A 23,415-nucleotide genomic window follows, 5' to 3' on the forward strand; every position below is an offset into this window, starting at 1 on the left:
ATGTATGAACAGAATTTGAGCAAAGTGCTGAGTGAACCTCCAGTGTTTCTCAAACCTTTTACAATGACATGCGCCTCAAAACATTAAACTTGTAGTGTGTACCCCAAAACACACTACACACACTGCAACTTGAAATATATTTCTATTGTATGTTAATGTTAGAAGACATTCAACTAATGTATTTACAAAAACAATTCTTTCCCAAAACAATAGTGTGATGTTTACATTTGGAGAGAGTGTGAGACATTTTTGACATTTTTTCATGGTTATGCTGGGTCTTCACATGATGTCCAGTGTAAAATCTGCATCCTCAAGCAAAATCTGTTGAGAGCTACTCCCTACAAATGCATGTTCAACAAAATTACTCTTCTTTACAAAAAGACTGTTGTGTTTAGATGTAACTTCACACTGTAAAAATACTTCGCTGCCTTAAATTTTTTTGTTGAATCAACTCGGATTTACAAGTCATTTCAACTTACTATTATTTATCTTGACTAGAGATGAGTTGTTATAACTACAGGTGAGTTGTTATAACTTATAAAATTAAGTTGACTTTTCTCAACTATATTTTATAAGTTGTGACAACTCATCTCTGTTGACATGACTTGTAAATATGAGTTGATTTAACAAAAAAATTTAAGGCAGCAAAGTATTTTTTACAGTAGGGGCGGCTTCCAAGACAGGGATTATAATCCTAGCCTTTCTTACTTAGTATTTTTGTCTTGTTTCAGTAGAAATATCTAAAAATTCTTAAATTAAGATGTTTTATCTTGATGAGCAAAATGACCTATAAGAAAATAAGACTAGTTTTTAGACAAAAAATATACAATTAAAGTAAATTTAAACTTAAAACAAGCAAAAATATCTGCCAATGGGGTGAGAAAAAAAATCTTTAAAAAAATATTAATTTTTTCTTAAACACTTAATTCAAGCAAAAATTCTCACCCCATTGACAGATATTTTTGCTTGTTTTAAGCACACATTCACTTAAATTGTATATTTTATTTGTCTAGAACTAAATTTATTTTCTTAGGTCATTTTGCTCATCAAAAAAATACATCTTAAGATTTTTTGATATTTCTACTGAAAACATGACAAAAATACTAAGTTAGAAAGTCATTTTTGCAGTGCTCCTTTTGATGTCTAGTTAACCCTTATGTGTTGTTGGGGATGTTTTCATCAACTGCAAGGTTTTTTTTACTCTTAATTTGGCCACAACTTTCTCTCTGTTTTAGCAAATTGAATGATTTTTGTGACAAATCTTATATTTACATATATTTTAAGAAAATGTTTTGAAATTTTTCAAAAACTCAACGATATACTGTGGGCAAATTTACTACCCTTTCGTGTTGTTTAGTGAAAGCATCCACTAAATTCAACGGCTATAAAAATGTATCAGATGAATATTTTTTCCAAATTTCTTTTCATAAATTTGTTAATCAACCTCAGTACTGATCAAAACTACAAAATCTTCACAAAAATTCCATGATTTTATTTCATTGCCAAGTTTATAAGTGCTGTCACTGATTTGGGGAAAAAACACACAAAATGATCGATTTTCAATATAAAAAGTGATTGTAACCTGGATTTCTTTTAACCTTTTTCACAGTCTTGGGCTTGTCAAAGATTTGTCAAAACATTGGCTTTGAAGCATTTTTAGTTTTGTGTAGCATCAGTTTTATTTTTTTCTCCCTCATTTTTTGTTAGTGTCTGTTTTTCTCCCAATGACTTCCATTATAACCACATTTTTGATTGCAGAGCTATGACACCTTTTTATCATGCATTTTTGAATGTTGGTGTTTTTTCCTTTTGCTAAGAGGTCAAATTTGTAAATTTTACTGTTGATCAACATGTGGCACTATTAACCCTTTAGTAGGCCTATAATTTCTGGCTTGTACATTAAGTTATATGGAGTATAACTCCATAATAAAAGCATATTATTGTGTGCTTTTGAAACACAAATATGCTTTTAAAACACAACGTTCACTAACAACACGAAAGGAGGTAAATTTGAAATGCACAAAAGTTAAAATATTTATATATTAAAAATAAACAAAGCTTGCACACTAACACAATGCCACCTGTTTGTACTTTACAGTAAATAGCAGCCTATTACATAACCGACTACGTTACACTGCTTATTTTGTTTGGATTACTGCTATTCTTGGCAAGAGAAGAATTTATCTTAAATGTTAAAATGTCTTAACAAAGCCTTATTCAGGTCACTGCATATTTATGCGTGGTTTAAAAAGGGCTTAAACTCGCTGTTAAATATGGCAATTAATATCTATTCATTTAAAAAGTGCAACGTTGTGAGGACTGAGTGTTGAGATGTTTTTCTGTGTTGCAGACATCAATGCAGTACCAGACCTTTAAAATGATGATGCTGTGAGCAGATCGTTGGTGGCCTGGACCTGCTGTTCCTTTGCTTTTCTCATTTTTCATTTCAGACCACTGGCGGATAAACAGGCACCCATGACAAGAGGTGGGTGTAAACACATTCCCCTTCCTTCTTAAATCATGTAAAGGAAAACACTCTGGAACAAACCACTGAACAGTGCAACTTCCCGTCGGATGTTAGCTGTCACGTTTAGGGTAAATTTATATTCATGTGCTATAAATTTTACCACCTAAAACCTTAAAACGTTGTATATTAAAACGGTGCCCATGTATATTGTGCTTGTGCAGGTGTGCATATTTTGTTGCAATTAAGCTAAATTTTTGGGTAGGTCAAGGGTTTTATTGACCCTCATCCACTGTTGTAAATGACCACATTTACCTGGAAAAAATGTAGACAAGTTTAATGCTAATTAAAAAAAAAATAATAATAATTCTCTCTCTCTCTCTCTCTCTCTCTCTCTCTCTCTCTCTCTCTCTCTCTCTCTCTCTCTCTCTCTCTCTCTCTCTCTCTCTCTCTCTCTCTCTCTCTCTCTCTCTCTGCCTCACTTGTTCTTTCTGCCTGGCCAAGCCTCATAGAGAAATGTAGCAGCGCTTTGACAGCTTTCTCCGGTGGTTATTTTTGGAATGTAGGAGAAACTCGAACACTAAGTGTAGTAAGAGAGTAACTGTGAACGGTGAAATCCTTTTTCTGCAACACAGTTTTTGATGTTGCTGGTTCATTATCCCCAGAATTTTCTGGAATCAGCAGTGTGTTACAACTAACTCACAAAACGTGTCAGTTTTGGTTAAATGTGTTTAAAGTGTGTCTTTTTAAGGTATATAAGCTATACAAAGCTAAGGTACTAAATGCATTTGATTTGTAAAGGAAAAAATATTTATTTACAGTTATTTATAGTTTTTCTTGATTGCTTCGACCTGGTTAAAGAAACTAGGATCCACTCAGTTTTCATCATCACTATCTCAGCAGAGCAGAAGACACGTCTTGCAAATGTGTTAACTCTTTCTCGTTGGATTGACACATTTTTCCTACCCTTTTGCAAAACAGTTAACACGGATGTCATTCAGGAAGTCCAAACTCCATTGTTTTAGCTATGGTAACCAAACAGAAACCACCTACCCTTACGAAAATGAATCATGGTTTTACTACAGTTAAAAAAAAAAAAAAACATGGTTACTGTAGTAAAACCATGGTTTTGCTGATAGTAATCAATACACCAAAAAAACATGGTTATTGTGGCTTTACCACAATACAGTTTTTCTTGATTGCTTCGACCTGGTTAAAGAAACTAGGATCCACTCAGTATTCATCATCACTATCTCAGCAGAGCAGAGGACACGTCTTTTGCAAATGTGTTAACTTTTTCTCATTGGGTTGACACATTTTTCCCACCCTTTTGCAAAACAGTTAACTCGGATGTCAATCAAGCAGTCCAAACTCCATTGTTTTAGCTATGGTAACCAAACAGAAACCATCTATTCCTAACTATTAGAAACTACCTAGATCAGTATGAACTCACTGAAGCACTTGTTTGACACTCATTCACACAAATCTTCAGATAGCAATCAGTCTGCAGGCCTTATAAAAAGGTGCCACGTCCGTATTGTTCTTTGCCAGCATGGATGAAGGACTCTCATTTTGTCAATGAGTGGTTTGGGGTACACCCTCGTATGATGATGCTGTTCCTCCCAGCATGTTCCTCATTTTTGAATCCCATAGAGGAGTTCTTCAGTGCTTGGAGGTAGAAGGTTTATGATCACTATCCTCATGAGCAAATGTGCTTGCTGAAAGCATTGACTGCTGATGCCTAAGAAATAGGTGCAGAGGAATGTCAAGGTTTGATAAGGCATGCAAGAAGATTTTTTTCCGTTTGCAAGAGAGGATATTGAATGTGATGTGGATGAGGCCATGTGGTCCTATCGTCAAGACAGAAGAGAATGAGTATCAATAGTGGCTGTATTCTCTGTAATATTTACAGTATTTTAGTTTTCAGACACGGTTTGAAAAAATGATTGTCACGTAATCAATAAAAATTGCATCAAAGCATTTCTTATTTTGGATCCAATTCTTTGCAAAAAGGAAAATTTGGCACAGCCTATATAGAAAGAAAACAAATGGCACTAGCAGTGTTGGGGGTAACGCATTACAAGTAACTTGAGTTACGTAATAATATTACTTTTCTGAAGTAACGAGTAAAGTAACGCATTACTTTTTAAATGTACACATTAATATTTAAGTTACTTTTTCAAAAAAGTAACTCAAGTTACTTTTTTAGTTTAATTAATTTGATTAAAAAATATGTACTGAAATAAACTAAACGTATGCACTCTCTGTGCCTGTGTGGAAACAGTTTGAGTCAGAAACTGAGATGGCAGACCAGAGCTAAATATTTTTGTGATGAAATATGCCATTTCCGAATGCAGAACTTTTCAGTCATAAAAACACCTGCAAGGCCTGAAAGAGATCAAGCTTTAGCCAAGAAAAAGTAACGCAAAAGTAACTAAAAGTAACGTAAGCATTACTTTCCATGAAAAGTAACTAAGTAATGCAATTAGTTACTTTTTTTGGGAGTAACTTAATATTGTAATGCATTACTTTTAAAAGTAACTTTCCCCAACACTTGGCACTAGCAATGACAAGCAATGGTGAACTGATTCACACTAAGTATTTTGTATTTTGTTGTAACCGTGTAATGATTGACTGAAAGAGCTCATACTTGTGTGCAAGTTGTGTTGTTTAAGTGCAGAATTTGCTTTTGTTGCATATTTTAAATGTTTTGGCGCGGTAGAAGTCTTTTGTAAACAAAATGTGTCATTTTCACCATGAGTGCCACTGTTTAGGCCTGTGTGTTAACTGTTTTGAAAATCTGGATTTTGATTTGAAGGCTGCATCAAAGCAATCAAGAAAAACTGTAAGATAACTATAAGTTTATATAATATGCTGCTCACTGCCAAATTCCCCTTTAGTGAATCACACTGTGCAGTATTCACTGTATGCTACCTACTATTTTAAGGGTGACATTTCACAAGACCAGATGTCGAATAAATCTTTGGTGTCCCCAGAGTACGTATGTGAAGTTCTAGCTCAAAATACCAAATAGATAATTTACTATAGCATATTAAAATTGTCACTTTAGATGAACAAAAATGCTTTTTGTGTGTGTCCTTTTAAATGCAAATGAGCTGATCTCTGGACTAAATGGCAGTGTCATGGTTGGATTGTGCAGATTAAGGGGTGTTATATTATTGACATCACAAGGGGAACCAAATTTCAATTACCATTTTTTCACATGCTTGCAGAGAATTGTTTACCAAAACTAAGTTACTAGGTTGATCTTTTTCACATTTTCTAGTTTGATAGAAGCACCGGGGACCCAATTATAGCACTTAAACATGCAAAAAGTCAGATGTTCATGATATGTCCCCTTTAAATTGCATGTTAAACAGATATGCAGTGTGATATTTATAAGCAGTTATATGCTGTAAGATTTTGACATCTTTGGTTTAGCAGTTCTGCCCCTGCTGGTAGATTTTAAAACAACAGCCTTCTGCAGCCAAAAAGCCTTTTTGTTGACATTCACCAAAGTGTATTTTTTGCAAGCAATGTATAAATCACAAATATTTGTGTAAATGTCACAGCAGATTGGTATTTATTTTTTCTTGGTTTTGACAGGATGAGCTACAGTACAGGTATAAAGGATTTGGGACTGTGCAAGTTTGTTATGCTGCTAACACAAAGTGTTGACATTTTCTTCACAGATTTTTCACGTGCTTATGGCTCATGCAGTCTGTGTTTGGATGTTCATGGCAACATCTCATTCTTCTTGGGCCATTGAGCAGCTGAGCCATTGAGATGCATGGAAATATGCTAATTCCAAGTATTCTCTATGTTCTATATATCCATTGCTGCAATGTTGTCAAATGACTTTTACATTATTCAATTTTGTGTTATGCACAAATGATTTAGCATTTGGCAATCAGAGCTGGGAGAGATGCCAACAATCTTTCTATTTCTCACACTTGGCAACTCAAGTTCAGCACATTGCATTGCGGGATAAAGTTTGTAGTTTGTTGTGTACATTTTAACATACAGTATGTTGTAGGTTATCCAGTTATTCACCATGGAAGTGACCTCCATTATATTTGCATAAGGCACAGAAAGTAGATCTGATTTATATTTACTTTAAGATGCATTATGGATTTTCCAATCAGACAGCACAAGAACAACCAATGAAAATACTACAGAAACTTTTATATTCTTTTTTTATTTATTTTTGTTTTGTGTGTTTCCTTGTGTATATTTTGCATACAAAATACACAAAATTTCCACGGATCATTTCAATACACAGTCATCTTCAATCTGCGATGTTTGTCCTTTCATCTAACACCATCAATATTTAATGAATTCATGGAAGAGCAGAGAGTCTCTTATGAAGGGCTGTGTTTTAGACACTGGACATAAGTACCTCAGGCTACCCACAATTTCTCCAAAAGCAAACATTCATTATCAGTCTGAGATTCTAATAAAGTCCTGTTAAATTTAACTCCATAGTGCATTGATCAGGCTCTGTCTGTGTGTGAGATGAAGAAAGAGAAAGACAGAAAAGTAATGAAACAAAAAAGAAACATTTCTGGTTTTTCAAAGAACCATCCAGTAAAAGGTTCTCAAGGGGGGTTCACATAGCAGTTATGGTGCGCACCCAGGTTCATTTCACATCACACTGTTTTGTCTGAAATGGGTGGTCTGTGGTATGGTTTGTGTGAACTGTGGTACAGTCAGCTTGCTGATATGAACACAATCAAACTAAATTGCGTAAGCGAACTGCTATTAATGACGAATGCAGGCTTGTTTGTGCTCATTACCATTGATGACAAACACTTGCGGATCCGCCTCAGAGTCTATTGCAATTACATAATTTCAGTTCATTTATTTCTTGCCTTCGCAATTATCAAAATTATCATTTGTACAATTTAAATACTTTTGCAGCAGACAGATGCAAATGGGTTTCTGTATTTATTTTTTGATAACAAAACCAAAGGTTCAATAAAGAACAATGAGGATACAAACAACTCCATCCTAGTCGCTGCCTACAAAATCCCTAAATGGTTGCAGCTTGATGAGACCCGCGGGTAAAAAGGGGAAAGTGGCAACTTCGATTCGAACCAGGTGATTAAACTTAACTCTTTCCGCACCATTGGCGCGTTATCTCATTAATTAAGAGAAAACATTTGCATAAAAAAGTTTTCCTGGTGAATGTTTATGTTAATCTGCAATATCGCGATTATCCACTAGATGGTGCCCTTACCAAATTTATGAAAATACTGTAGCCAAAATTTACTAATTACATGATTTACTAATTTTAAACTCTATATGTTTTGATAATCATTCTGAATCTGGTCTCTAATAAAATTCCTTCACAAAAATGCAATTATTTCAGCTTTTTGCTAAAAAAAATATTTTTAAAGAAAAATACCCATATTTACTGAGCCCCTAAGGTGACATTGGAGTAAAAAAATCTAAATTTTAGTTTCATATGCTCACGTGAAACTTTCATGTGCGCACGCAAAACCTTCATGTGCTGAATTTTTTTTAAGTTTAGTTGTGCGTGCTCATGTGAAACTATCACGCATGTGAGTTACTAGGTTGATCTTTTTCACATCTTATATCGACTTTTGTTGCTGTTAACTTATTTCACTGTAACTGTAAAGCTAGCAGAAGCATCAATATAACTGGTTTAATTTTCAGAAAAAAACAAGCTGTGTACGTTTCTCCAATGTATGAAATAACTTCATCCACCTCGCAAGCAATTTTCCTTTTATAAGTGAAATAATATAGAATTTTCGATAAATAATGTTAACCAGAAGCAGATTCACTCTACAGAAGCACAAATTACATTTTTATGAGGTTAAAAATGTTTAGATTTTCTCAGCTTTTCAATGGTGACTTAAATGTTATTTTTGACACACCCTGTACTCATTTACTCGGTTGACCCTTTTTTATGAACATTGATAATGCGTTTCCACAGCTATCAACATTTCAAATCTTGTTTTTAATATTTTTTTATTTTTAAAACAATTGAACACATTTATAATACTAATCTTTGTTTAGCAAAAATTACAAAACATTAGTTAACTGCTTAACTCAACACTGTCAGAGAAATGATCAAAAGCTGTCACTGGGACAGTCCCATATACCATTCAGGTACAGATATGTACTTTTGAGGTACTAGTTTGAGGTGTGTGCACCCTTTAGGAACAAAGGTGTACTTTTGAAAGGTTCAGCTCCAGCTTTTTTACCTTTCTGACAGTGGAGAGAGACTGTTTGTGTGTTTTTCGATATTGACAAAAAATGGAGGACAGCGGTTTTCCTATTTACAAAATATTAATTCTTTAAAAATATTTTTAAAGCTGACCAGAAAATCAAAGCTTCAATTCATTTAGACTTAAAAATGTATATTAGGATGAGGTGTTTTTAAAATATATATTAAAAAAACATTCTTTTCTATGCCACTTAATAGTAAAGAATATATAAACCACTATATTTAAAGTTATTACATGAATTCATATATTTGGGGTTACATAATTTTACACTAGTTCTGTAGTATGACTCATATACGGCCTTTCTAAAATTCAGTCCTTTAGAGTAAACTACCAAGTTAAATTTACCATGTTTACTTTTCTCAATGCTTTGGTGAAACCAAAGTCCTGTTCTGTGTTAAATTTATTCTTGAATAATCTTGTTTCACTCAAAAACAGTGTATACATCACATTAAAAAAGTCTGAGAAGGTTGTGTCATGTTTACTTTAAAGTAGTGATGCACCGATGTATCGGCCGCCGATATTTATCGGCCGATTTTTGATGAATTTGAAACCATCGGCATATCGGCAATAGCACGAGAAAGGCCGATACCGATCGTTTATTAATTAACTGCATAAAGAAATCCATTAGATGTAAAAAATGAGTTAATGTTGTTTATCAAATAAATGCTGAATAGCAAAAACCACCTTTGAAGGTTGTCATGCTGTCTTATTATATTTGTTTTAGCTTAATTTGTGCCTCTCTTATTATGTTGGTCAGTTGAATGTTAATTAGATCCAATCCATGTTCAGTAAAAATAATTTGATGCAGAAATAAACTTGCTAATAGACCAACTGTATAGTATTGTATACAAGTGTTTAATATCGGTATCGGCATCGTTATTGGCCAGAAGTTGTCTGTTTAAATCGGCATCGGTATCGGCCCAAACAAATCCTATCGGTGCATCCCTACTTTAAAGTTAATAAAATAAAGCAACTAAAAGAACTAAACAAATCTGCACGAATTAAGAATTAAACGTCCAATTTTTAGATTCTGAAAAGTTGTTGTTTTTATACATCAAAGTGGTCTCATAAATCTCCTAAAATCTTGCAGAGAGCTGTAAATTTCCTGTATGTTTGTTTTGCAGGTGGGTTTGAAATCCCACAGCTCGTGGTCATATTAGTTATCAGGTCAGTGTGATGTCTGGCTGAGCTTCCTACGGATTTAAACACCAGACCTGTGTTTACCTCCCTGCAACTGAACTCATAATTCTCATCACAACTGACTGGATTCCCTGTTCTTCCAGCGTAAGTAATGCATATAAATATTTCTTTTGTTAACACTGTAAATTGTGTTCTTTTGCAAAAAAAAGTTACTTGAGAGAAGATAACACTGCTCTTTGTCTTTATTTATAAGCTTTGTTCACTATTATTAGTCTCTTGCCAGTTCATTGTATGATGAAAATATGACTCAGTCAGCCCATCCCAAAATCTAAACACAAACATAACAAAAGCAAAATCAAGGGATTCCTTATAAATAAATGTTATGTGAAGCATAAAGCCATAAAAGGCTAAATAAAATTTCTGTTGTGCTTTGAATGTTTCATAAATAATTTCATGCTGTGTGAAGCACCCTCATGTACACAAATATTACATCATAAAGATTATTTTGAGTAAGAACTTATCTCCCATTTTACTTGTCAGACAGAATTTAATGTTTCAGGCCCTGTCAAAACAACCTTTTAAAAAACGATAAAACAATTACATAATAAATGAAAACATCAAATTATATGTTGTAGAAATTAGTTTTTAAGTTTCATTTATTTCATTTTAAGGTAAAAGCAGTATGCTGGTAAAGCCGTAATATGTACTATGTCCATACTTATGATTATTATATGTATAAGACATGTATTTCTTATTTCTTGACAAGTTTTCAAAGATTGACCCATAAGATGAGTGTGTTTTCATATTTAACGGCAAAGTACATTTTTAGTTTACCAATAAGAATTTTTAAACGCATATAAATTTTAATCAAAAAGACGACAGATCATCCCCATAGGCAGATGTGGTAAAAATTGCTCCACGGCACAGTGATGTTATGTTATCCTGATACCACTGTCTGATGTCAAACCAAAGCTTTAACCAGACCTATAACAAGCCCGAGTTCATTTACATCTCACAGATGATATTACTCCTGTGATTAATGATGTTGCTCATGCAGAGATTCAACGGAGGAAATCCATCATCTGAGTCCCAGTCGTCCATCAGAAAATGATTTCTGGCACGCTCGCTGAGACCAGACGCTGGCACTATACTCTCTTATACAGTAATTACCGGATGTTTGGAGCATGACCTGGCAAAAATGATAATTATGAAGGAAAGAAATGAATATATTTACATAAAAAATATGGTCAAATTTATAAAAAGAGAGAGAAAAACTACAATGATTAGTTTTACAGTGGCCACAAAATGTTTAGACACAGAAGTTTCTCTTAAAATTAAAAGTCGGGGGCTTTCATTATGAAGAATGATAATAAAGTGTCATCTTTCAAATATTTGGTATTAAGTAATAAAACAATAAAGAGTGTAGTTGATGCTTGGTTTAAAGTCATTGAAAAGTGAAGTTAAATATGTTTAAATATGTATAAATATTACACATTTGTCTATGCTGTATGTTTGTGTGTTTAAAGTGTGTATTTAGGTGATGCTCTCTCTCTCTCTCTCTCTCTCTCTCTCTCTCTCTCTCTCTCTCTCTCTCTCTCTCTCTCTCTCTATCTCTCTCTCTCTCTCTCTCTCTCTCTCTCTCTCTCTCTCTCTCTCTCTCTCTCTCTCTCTCTCTCTCTCAACCCTCTTTCAGCTCTTCAGGACCATCTGGGGAGTGTGTCTGAAGTTCTGGGCTTGGTATGAGCTGTATGGAGGATGACAGGCGGCTTAGATACTCGTTGTGGGTCACTGTCAGAGAGGCAGCAGGTGTTGCACAGATCCAGCAGTAAGATGAATTGATTTTCTCCTACTTGCTTACTCATTTGATCAACATTCTGCCTTTCAGAATTCATATTACATGATTTAAAGACCAAGAAGTTTATGAACAACATACCATGCTTTTACAACAAATAAGCCTAAGTGACACAGACGACCCATATGTCATTCATAAACAAAGCCAAAGGATTCAAAATGACATGCTTTTGTATATTATTTAAATAATTGTGACTGACTGAAATCTAAGCTAATGTAATCAAATTATGAGATAACTGAGCATCAAAGTTTAATTTGTTAACCATTAATTTCATTTTGATTAAATCTTTGACATGGCCTTGATCAGTCAATATCAAAGATATCAAAGTACACAGAATGGTATTTACATTATGTAAGATGATTTTTATGTAGACTTTAGTTGTTTTTTCACAGGCAAGGTCACTATTGTATTATTTTTACATATTAAGAGAGAGGTTTCTAAAAGATGCAAAACTAACTAATTTTTAAGACTTTAATTCTGAATGACTGTTTGTGTTGCATTGTTATGTATAAGAGATATCATGATTTCAACACATTTAACATGAACTAAATAAGATGAATGAACTAAAAAACAAAGTTCTGAAAGGCATACATTCTTGCAAAAATATCTTAAACAGGTTAGTGTATCTGATTGTAATGGCCTGAATGCTTTTGTGTTACAAAAAAAGGAATTTTCTCAGATTACTGTTGTAAGAGGAGTGAATATTTTGCCCTTGTATGGGAAAGTGTGAATCATGAGGTGACTGAAATTTGGAGTAACTTTCTTCTGAGCAGCCACATTTTCAGTATCAACTACAGTTTTATATTTTATGGAGAAAATGTTATTGGTGCTTGAGTATGCAAACTCTCACTGCACAAAATTAGTTTAGAAACATATTTTTTTAAGGTGTTACCAATTGAAGTAAGTTTTTTTAAGTATAGCGGTTTTCACTTTTTACAATGACTCAATTCAGAAAGCAATTTTAATCTTTAATGTACCTGAACTTCTGACATGTTGCCGGTACTTTAAAGTACCGTGCCTCTCCGAGTCAAAGGGTCAGCCCCCTGGCGAATCCCCTGGAGGAAGGACCTTCTTTCTCAGGGGCAGGGCAAGTTTTGGCATCTTCAATCAGACCTCTGGAACCCCCTGGACGGGACATGGTAGGCCTGATCGGCCTTTAACCGGCTATGGTGCCCACCACCACCGAAGCTAGAAACCCCTTTTCTCGGCGTCTCTAAAATGTTGTTTTTGTGGACTGGTGCTCCTCCCATGGCGAGGACCCACAGAGATGTCCGGTGTCGTCTGTGCTTACCTTTCTTCAGGAAAGGTTGGACAGAGGATTGTCCATCCAGGTCCTATCTAATGTTTAATAGGGTCTAGTTGAGTCCCATTTTGCAGCTTGTTTCATTAATTCGGAATTTCGGACAAATTCCTCCCACTGGTAGGTTGTGGTCTCCACCTGCCTCTTAGATGCTTCCCAGTGCTTGGCTAGTATTTTTACTAGGCTGTAGTAAGAGTCTCCTTTCCATCCCTATGGTACTCTCGACTTTTCTTTTGCGATGGAATGTTATTAACCTTAGCAGTCTCCCCCATACGCTCTGCTTATGGCTTTCGCCTGGCCAAAGGTTTCTAACACAGTCATTTTCTGTGCCGTTTTTCATAGGGACCCTAGTGTCACATCATCGACACAACGTTGAGTGAGTGACAGAAGGGAAACTTCTTGGTTTTTTATATGATGCATTGTTATTTAATTAGTTATTCAAAAGTGTATGAACCCCCCTGTTCTAAAAATATGTTTTTATCCCATTTAAATGTTGAGGTGAAGTGACCTGGATCTTTCATCAACAGTTAGAGCATTAAGTGGGCGTGTTCAGTACAAATTACATGGTGTATGTAGTCACTAAAAAAGTATTTCTAATACACTTCTGTCTTCCATTTTTAGCACTTAATCACAGATAAAATAGCATTTCTTTACTTAATCACACAGGAGTGCCATGCATGTTGATCATTAGGAAATAGCTTTAAAATTTAGGGTGCAATATACTTGTCATTCAAACATGGTCCAAATAACACAGAGCCCTTCGAAGAGCCATTAATTACATACGCTTCCTGTTTCCTCTATTCTTTGCCCCAGCATGCGTCTGTTATCATTACGCCTACAGAACGCTGAACGCCACTGATAAATGGCTTCTTTGGTACATCAGATCAATAGATAACTACTTTTTCTCATAAGGTCATTTCATAGGGCCCTGAGGCATGTGAAATTATAAGTAGTATAAGTAGTAAATACCTTGAAAATATTTCAGTCACATTCAGTGATGTGGTTCCCCCTAGAGGACAGAAAATGCTTATTTAGAAGATTAAATATATTCATTATGATGCATGATTTACACCTCAGATCTTTACCTCAAATACATTGTTTGAGCAAATATTGAATAACATTGTTTTAGTAAAAAACATAATTTGTTTATTTGTATCTCATGTGTGTTCAACACTGTCAGAACAAATGGTTGTCACTGGGGCTGTACTCTTTTAAAAAAGTACAGCTTTGCACCCGCTCATATATTTTATACTAAATAGTGCATACCAAAATTATAGATACCAAAATAGATACCAAATTTACGAAAATAAATACATACATATACCTAAATGGTACATATAAGGAAATACATTGTTGCTTTTATGACAACAATGTGGGGAGAGAACTTTACCTGCTAAATTTAACAGTTTTAGAGTTAAGATTAATTTGCATATAAGCTCATGTTATTTGCCTGTTTCATCATTGCCGTAATACCCAACCTGTCACATAGATAGATTGCAGAAATGTGTTACTTTTCATAATTAAATGTCTGTTTCCCTTCAGGGGAACCGCTGAAATTGGATCATTTGTATCAGTTTTCTTGTATAGCTTTAGTGACTAAATCTTTTACCATTTCTGAATGTTTCATTGTATGTAGGTTGACACAGAACAATCTTTTCAATGTCAGCCAGAATCCAATACTTTGAAGAAAAAAGTAGCACTGATCCAATTTTAACTATTACAAAATCTTTGTTTCTTATGAAGCCCATATAGGTCACATATCATGCCAGGAAATAGATTTGGCTTCTGTGGAATCCTATATGATTCAAATGAAATTACAAGCACACTATTAAAACACACAAGAAACATAAAGATTCTTAGGAAAGATTCTGGCATAACTTGTTTTAAAGGGGGAGTGACATCACAACCGAACAGTATTTTAATCACTCCGTCATGCTTCGCAAAGCAGAACAGCGAGATTTAACCGAGCGATAGGGTTAAGATCACCATTCTGGCAAGCGTACACTGGTAACCATTATATACATGGGGACTCAAGCTTATAATTTCGAGGAGCATCTTCTCTGTCCTGTTTGCCGTGAGATCTTCACAGATCCTGTTCTTCTTCTGTGTTCTCATAGCTTTTGTTTGGCCTGTCTGGAGCAATACTGGGTTCACACCAGCTCCCAGATATGCCCCGTATGCCGGACAGATTTTTGCATGGAGCATCCTCCGTGCAATCGTGCCCTGAAGAACCTGTGTGAGATTGTCTTACATGAGAAGAAGAAGTGTCTGTCAGCAGAGACAGAGTTTTTTTGTAGTCTCCATGGAGAGAAACTGGAGCTCTTCTGTCTGGAGGATCAGCATCTTGTGTGCAGCGCGTGTTTGAATGCTGATTTGCACATCAACCACACATGCAGACCTGTGGATGAGACAGCAGGGACTCTCAAGGTAAATTTTTGAAAAACTAGCACTGCCTTGTTTTTAATAATTCATGGTCATAATTTGCTGTACTGTTTTATTAATGAATATTGCTAATGGTTTAAAAAAAATATATGTACTTTTCCATTATGTGTTAAAATGTCACAATGAGAACATGTCATTAATTTGCATAAAATATTCAAGACGAAGAAAAAAGAAGCATTCGTGTATTTGGACTTTTGGTTCAGAACCTCATTGTCACCGAGATGCAGTGCTTGTATCGTGACAACTAGCCCCAGTCTTATATAAGTGAAGATTAAGATGTAGTAGAGGCTGTTGACATAATCCAAACCGCATATAAATAAATCATAATTAAAAGTTTTATTCTGAGTCACAGACATCAGGCTGTTTTTGATGCTTTGAACAGAGCTTTAGTTTTGCAATGAGCTCCAACACACAGCAGTTTTGAAACAACGCTGACTTAAAAGAAATTTGACAACAAAGCTAAATTCTCTTTAGAGATTGTCCTTAGAAGAAAATATTGGATTGGAGTTTTCTCAAATTCTCTTTGTTACACTCATCTTACTACCAAACATTCATTTTTAATTCTGTCTGTTGCAGGAGGCTCTCAAAACAAACCTGAAGTCTTTACAAGAAAAGTTCAAACTCTTAAAATCTGAGAAATTCGTCTGCAATCAAAGAGCGAAGCACATAAAGGTAAATACTATTTAAAATTCTGTTATTTTTATTATTTTTATTTTTTACAAACACAAGGGATACACTGTTACCAGATCTTGTCTTTACTTAAACAATGAAGTAAAGATCACTTAAAGAAAAACACCACAGTTTTTTAATATTTTACTATGTTCTTACCTCAACTTAGATTAATTAATACATACCTATCTTTTTTCAATGCATACACTCAATCAAAATATTTCATTTTGTGCCACCATATTACTCGTGTAACTACTCATGTAACAGTCTTTAAATCGGGAAAACATGGAAGTGTTTGGTGGCTTATAATTCATCTCTGTTTGGATCCTAAGGAATGAATGGGGCTAGACTAAATGCTAACACAATCACAAAGCGCTTTACAAAGATTAAGTGTACGCTTTGAAAAAAGATATGTATGTATTCATTTGTCTAAGTTGAGGTAAGAACATAGTAAAATATTGAAAAACAGTGGTGTTTTCCTTTAATATTTGTGTTTTGGCCTATGCTTAAAAATTTTAGTTTCTTAAACTTTTAAGCGTACAAAATGTATTAAAGTAAAACATTCAAGTAAACTGAACTTAAAATTATAAGTACATGTTGTGAGCAATACCCATAATCCTTTGCCAATTAATATGTTGATAATTTATGCTTTATCACATAATAAGAACTGATAAGAACTTTATTTGTTAATAAAATGTCATTGAGGTTTAAGCTCTTATATTATTGATGTTATTTTGTTGTAAATTATAATTTTGTGAAATCATCTTTAGGTGATCAGTGTTTACTTACATGAACCCTGTTCAGCACTTTTTGTTGTATTTTGTCTTCACAGTACTAACAATGCATGTCAAAAAAATTGTTTTGTATGTGTTTCTGTGGAGAACGCAAGTTTATTCAGTGAATTACTTATAGTCAGTCATGAATTTTGTGTTATAATACCGTGTAAGTAATATAAATAAAACAGAAATACTGAAGATGTTGGACAGAGCAAATGATATTACAAATTAGATCAACTTAAAATTAAATTTACTGAACTAGAAATTTTAAGTTAAATGTACATGTTTTTTTAAACTTAATAGTTATTTTATAAAACATATGCTTATATCATAATGTGCATAATGTGCATAACTAATGCTTTTTAGTAAAGACTAATAATGCCAACTTGATGTGTCTGCTACACCCAAAGGTTCTAATACAACTTAAACTGTTTAGTTTCACCCTAAAAAACGAAACTAAAATGATTTAGTGCAATAGGCTTCCACTCAATTTTTTTAGTAAAGTCATCTTATTCAGGTTAAGAGTGTAACAATTTCTCAAACTTTATCTTTTTGCCATCTTCTTACAGAGTCAAGTCAAGAAAACAGAAACACACATTAAGAGGGAATTCAATGACCTTCACCAATTTTTAAGGGATGAAGAGGAAATGAGGATTGCTGCTCTGAAGGAAGAGGAGGAACAGAAGATGAAGATATTAGATGAGCAAATACTAAAGATTAACAATGAACTTTTATCTCTCATAGAGAAAATTAAAGCTACTGAAGAAGAGATAGAGTCACAAGACATCTCATTTCTGCTGGTAAGGCCACCTTTTAGTCCAGTTAATTATTTTGAGTTTTATTCTACATTTGACACAATGGAGTTTAGGAAAAACACATTTGTCACCCTGGACCACAAAACCAGTCATGAGGGTAAATGTTTCGAAATGTAGATGTAAACCTTACCAGAAAACTATTTGACTGATCTGGAATCTAAGGGTGCAAAATAAAAAAAAATGAGAAAATGTAAGTTGTTCAAATAAGTTATTAGCAACTGCATCCACTAACAAAATATTTTTTAATATATTCACAGTAAGAAATTTACAAAATATCTGAATGTGATCTTTAGGCTACTTATGCAAGGTTTAAACCAGACGCGGTAGACGCGGCAAGCGCAAGTGATTTACATGTTAAGTCAATGCAAAGACGCGATTAGGCATCCTGCAGCGTGGTACACACGTTAAGCGCGGCGCAAATGGCGCGTAACGCGCGTCACGGATGGCGCGTTCTACGCGAATTGAGCGTTGCAAAAATTTAGTTGAAAAATATGAACTTCGGCAGATTTCCGCGCCGCGTTAACCAATGAGGACCTTGCTGTGGTAGTGACGTGATTACAGGAAGCGAGCGGAGTGGCGGAGTCTCAGCGGAGTCGCAGAAGCCCCTCCAATGACGCGAATTTCCGTGCAAATGTCTCGAATGACTAAAATTTCATGTGCGGCTTTCACGCGCAAATGGCGCTAGTGAACTCAAATGTTCAAGTGTCCAACTACGCGCGAATAGCACGTTTTGCCGCCTCTACTGTGGCTGGTGGGAATGCACCATTAAAGGGATGGTTCACATAAAAATGACAATTCTGTCGTCATTTGCTCTCATGTTGTTGCAGGCCCGCATACATTTATTTGTTCTGGTAAAGTCGAAGGAAGATATTTTGAGAAATATTTGTAACCAAACCATTCGTGGACCCCATTCACTTCCGTAGCAGGAAAAAATAATACTATGGAAGTAAATGCCGTCCACGAATGGTTTGGTTACAAACATTTCCCAAAATATCTTCCTTCGTGTTTGTCAGAACAAATGGATTTGTGCGGATTTGTAACAACATGAGAGTGAGTAAATGATGACAGAATTTTCATTTTGGGGTGAACTATCCCTTTAATATCCTAATGATTTTTCGGCATAAAAGAAATGTAATAGGTTTCAAATTAATAAAAATTCAGGGTTACATTTTGACAGAAAATGCCACTGTAACTGATCTTTCATTTGTGTCATTAATGTCAAATGTTAGACTAGTCTTGCCATTTTAAACAAATTATTATGCATTTCCTAATTAAGTTACGAACCAGCCGATTTAATTAATGGCTAAATGGCTTACATTAGCAGTGCAAAGGTTGATGGTTTAATTCCCAATGAACAAATATGTAAATGTATGGCATGAAAGCACTGTAAATTGCTTTGGATAAAGCGTCTGCAAATGCAAATGTAAACAATATCTGAAATGTATTTATTATTAAAATGCATTTTTAATGACACAATTTTTTTATTTATTCTTGTTTTTATTGTCTTTATTTCTACAAGAACTACAGAGGTCCATGTGAACGGTGAGATGCTTTGTTCTTTGGTTGTATTTTCTGTTTATGTGGTGACCTCAGATGAAGCACAGTCTCACTGTGGATGTTCTTACAGTACTCAGTCTACAGGTCCATGTCTAGAGAAGCTTCCAGAAGTATCGGTAAATGTGGCAAAGCATCTGGGAAATCTGAAGTTCAGAGTTTTGCAGAAAATGATGACTGTCACTAAATACAGTGAGTGCAATTTAAGGTATAATTTGAGTAAATCTTTATTCTGTGGAGCAAATAGTCATAGTCTCTGAATATGAATCTAGATTACAACTAGTATTTTAAAAGTTATTCATCTGATTTATTCTCTTGTTCCATACAGCTCCTGTTATCCTGGACCCCAACACTGCTCACCCATGCCTACACCTTTCAGACAGTCTGACCGATGTGATGTTCGGTCCATGGAGTCAACAGGCACAAGATAACACAGAAACATGCGAGGGGTACACTAGTGTCCTGGGCTCCGAAGGGTTCTGCTCTGGGGCGCACTACTGGGACGTTGAGGTTGGGGACAACACAACCTGGGCTTTGGGAATGATCTCTGAGTCTGCCATCAAGACAAGAGATCATCCACCCAGTTCCGGTTTATGGCGTATAGCTTATCACAATGGGAAATATGGCCAGGGAGTATCGGGGGAAGTCTTGATGCCCCTCACATTAAAACAGAAAGTCCAGCGAATCAGAGTCCATCTGAACTGGGACAGTGGAGAAATGTCCTTTTTTAATCTTCTCACTAACGCTCATATCCACACGTTCAGGCATACGTTCACTGAAAGAGTCTTTCCGTACTTTTGTAACGTGTGTCCGTCTGAAGCGCTTAGGATCTTGCCGGTTAAAGCGCCTGTCACAGGAACAGAGGAAGCATAAAGATGAAGGTCGAGTTTTTGAAGTTTTTTTCTCAAAAAATCAAATATTTTTGTATTTTTGTTTATAGCTGTAAGTACAGATTTTTATGTTAACTGTTGATTTAAAATTTAAGTTATGTCTACTACACTGAAAAAATTATTCATTCAACTTTCTAAATTTTTTTGGGGTAAGTGGTTGCAATCAATTTGATCAAGCTACGTTTAAACAAAAAAAAAAAATTGTAAAGTAAAATGAAATAAAAAACTTTTGTTTAAATGTAGCTTAAATAAATTGATTGCAACCACTTACCTTAAAAAATTGAGTAAATTGAATGAATCATGTTTTTCAGTGTATGCAAATAATTTGTGTAGCGTGACAAATGTGACTCTGTCTGGCTGAAATATTGCAATACCTCCAAACCATCAAAGTCTTTCATTTGGAAACTGTTGACATACAAACAACATTTTTGGCACGTGTGTCCGAGCATTATCTTTGGTGCAATTCTTTGAATTTTTTGCATATCCTGTAAATTATATACTTTACACATTTTTTAAGTAACTCCTTTATTATTTCCATTTTATGTTTGCAAAATGAAAAGAGGTTTGTTACCCTGAGGCATTATGCAAACATTGTGCTTCATGTTTTTCTTTGTTTCATCTAATTTCTTAGTTAACATATTTGACACACTTATACCATTTCTCTTTCTTACGGTGATGTTTTTCCTGAGCTTCGGTTAAGTTTAAACTTCTGGTTTGGTCACATTTAAAATAGTCAGTAATATTGCATATCAAACAATCAATAGCAAACTGTGTAGAAAACTAAATCTTAAATACTTCATTACAAACAGTACTGATAGCTGAATAATCAGACTTTAAAGAGAATTTGAATTGTAATTAAGTGCATGATTATCCTCAAGCATTTTAAGTGCCTTTTTATGGCCTCTGCTGTAAAACTTGTCAATCTCATTTTGGCTTTACATGCTCTTTGGCATTTTACTTCTGCTTCTGAACTTCTAATAAAAAGGCAACACAATGACTGTAATTAGAGCGTAACTCCTGACATGTTATTTTAGCACCTGTGATGTTGTTTTAATGAATGCCCTCTGAAAGACAAAGTTATGTACAAATACCAACATGGGACTACTGGATGACTCTTAACTAGACACCGGTTACACCAGTACCACCGGTAGTTTAATGCAAAACAGGCAATTAATATTTGTGTACTTGCCATGTGAGAAATTTTAGAAAACATTTTGAAAGTTTCTACATAACATGCTTTAAAACTTCAATAAGGGGACATGTCCTAGACTAAAATAAATGTAAGAGCTGACTCCAAACAAAAAAAATAGCATTGGCATTTCTTAAAAATACATCAGTGCCCTTTGTTATATTTCCTAATAAAACCAAGGCCTAGTCCTGGTTTAAGCTAATCCCTGTCCGGTTTTTACAAACAAACCTTACAAAAAGCAAAGCAGGTGTGCATCTTGAGACACAACAATGGTACATGTTAAGATATATCAGTACAAGGTGTATTTAAATTAAAGCAGCTCAGACATGCAGTTTAGTCTGGGACATGGAAACCGCCACTTAAAAGCATTAACTGAACAAAAAACAGCAATGGAATTATGTAATTAAAGGTGCATTGTGTAACTTTTAGAAATATATCTTGACAGAAATGCAATATAATATGCATAACTATATTATGGTGACCTTACATAATGAACTGCATTGTTTTTATTACTTTATAATGAGCTGTTTTTATCTACATACACCGCGGGTCCCCTTACATGGAAGTCGCAGCCATGTTTCTACAGTAGCCCTAAACGGACAAAATGTTTTATAGAGTGTGTTTTGTCACAACGTTGTCTCAGACGACGACGTGTTTGTCCTGTGGCAGCTATTGTAGCTTTACTATGCGTGAAGCAAGGGGTGAGCTGTGGACTGAGCTGTTGGTTGCAATTTGCAGTCTCACCACTAGATGCCGCTAAAAATCTACACAGTGATTTTAAGTAATGTTTTATTTAAAGGGGCAATAAGTAGGATTTACCCCCATCCAGTGGTGGAATTGTATTTTGCATTCAAACGAACAGTGCTTTCTAGCGCCTCCCCTTTCCAAATGTGTGTTTCAACTACGGTAGACGTTATGTTATCGCTGCTCTCCTTGTCCGTTGCAGCTGGTTCACGTGTTCTGAATGAAAACGCGTTTAGGCAAATGCTTTTTGTCCCTCTCTGCTATTATAGTTTATCAATACGGCGGAACGACATGGAAGCCTCCTTGGACTTACCCGTTCAATGTAAGTAAAGAGAAGATATTCTAAGCTTACAAAGAAAAGATCACTGGCAGAGGTCATTTGACACCAACAAGGACATATTTATGAATAAAGACATTGATTTTGATTAAAATAATACAATTCAATGTGGAATTATTTTAAGCAAGTATATCACTTCCACAATTTACTCTTTTGATCAAGAATATTTTTTATTCACAGTTTTGAGTTTGAGAAATCATCATTGTTGCTTTCATAGAACATGCAGAAAATACACAGCTACAAAAAACTAATGTTTAACACAAGGCTTCTCAAAGATTCAACAATATGCACACTTATTAATACTTGTTGTAAACTAACATCTTTTGCAGTAATGTATAACTGGGAGTATTGTGATAGTAGCGTAAAAATTGTAGCTTTGATTCCCAGAGAACAGACGTTGATAAAATGTATAGCTTGAATGCACTATAAGTTACTTTGGATAAATGTGTTTGCCCAATCCAAGTAGCCTATGTAATGTACTCAGATAACATGCATTGCACAACACAATATTGCATTAATGTGTAGCCCAAGTTTTTTCAACACTCAAGGATCTGGAAAAAATACTGTAATAAATGGTAAGTCCTGGCAAATCACAATGCTGCTACTAACTTCAAACCAACAAGTGATCAACACTGAGGCTGCACAGCACAACTAAGAAGTTCTGGTATGTCTTCTAATGTTTGTTATGCGTGCTCACGTCACAGTATGAATATAGGACTCTGGCTCCCTCTAGTGATCAGACTTAAAATTGCTATACTTTGTAACTTGATTGTACGACAAGGACTCAAACTAAAACTTGTGGTTCAAAAGTAAGGTAAAAACAATTTTTACATTAGAGACGTCTCCACAATTGTTAAGCCAAACAAAACCTTAGCCAACTCATTGCTTGACAAGCGTTAGTTTAAAAATTCCTTGATGTTCTTTCTAAGTAACTTTTTGTACTATAATGAGAGGTCTATACTTTTTGTGCAGATCACTTACCTGTCATG

At 34.8% G+C, this 23,415-nt stretch overlaps 1 protein-coding gene and 1 long non-coding RNA gene across 3 annotated transcripts in view; both read left to right on the forward strand.

The window, feature by feature from the left end:
• Nucleotides 1-23,415, forward strand: part of LOC141350066 (uncharacterized) — a 137,673-nt gene that overhangs the window by 111,415 nt on the left and 2,843 nt on the right. The window lies entirely within an intron of this gene.
• trim35-27 (tripartite motif containing 35-27) lies at nucleotides 9,791-21,159 on the forward strand. 2 transcript variants are annotated; one of them, XM_073854415.1, is made up of 8 exons: nucleotides 9,791-10,002; nucleotides 11,560-11,683; nucleotides 15,128-15,437; nucleotides 16,029-16,124; nucleotides 17,467-17,697; nucleotides 19,232-19,254; nucleotides 19,340-19,458; nucleotides 19,595-21,159. In XM_073854415.1, the coding sequence occupies exons 2-8, from the start codon at nucleotides 11,598-11,600 to the stop codon at nucleotides 20,137-20,139; spliced, it is 1,410 nt and encodes a 469-aa protein (XP_073710516.1). In that variant the 5' UTR covers nucleotides 9,791-10,002; nucleotides 11,560-11,597; the 3' UTR covers nucleotides 20,140-21,159. The 2 variants fall into 2 exon arrangements, with proteins under 2 accessions (XP_073710516.1, XP_055035099.2); XM_055179124.2 differs by lacking the exons at nucleotides 9,791-10,002; nucleotides 11,560-11,683 and having other exon boundaries at nucleotides 14,392-15,437.

This window comes from Misgurnus anguillicaudatus, chromosome 16, assembly GCF_027580225.2.
Source record: "Misgurnus anguillicaudatus chromosome 16, ASM2758022v2, whole genome shotgun sequence".
Taxonomy (NCBI): Eukaryota; Metazoa; Chordata; class Actinopteri; order Cypriniformes; family Cobitidae; genus Misgurnus; species Misgurnus anguillicaudatus.

Coding starts and splice junctions, on each gene's coding strand:
- trim35-27 (XM_055179124.2), top strand. CDS start 15,033: ATGGGGACTCAAGCTTATAATTTCGAGGAGCATCTTCTCTGTCCTGTT. Junction 16,125..17,466: donor AAAGAGCGAAGCACATAAAG/GTAAATACTATT, acceptor ATCTTCTTACAG/AGTCAAGTCAAGAAAACAGA. Junction 17,698..19,231: donor AAGACATCTCATTTCTGCTG/GTAAGGCCACCT, acceptor TATTTCTACAAG/AACTACAGAGGTCCATGTGA.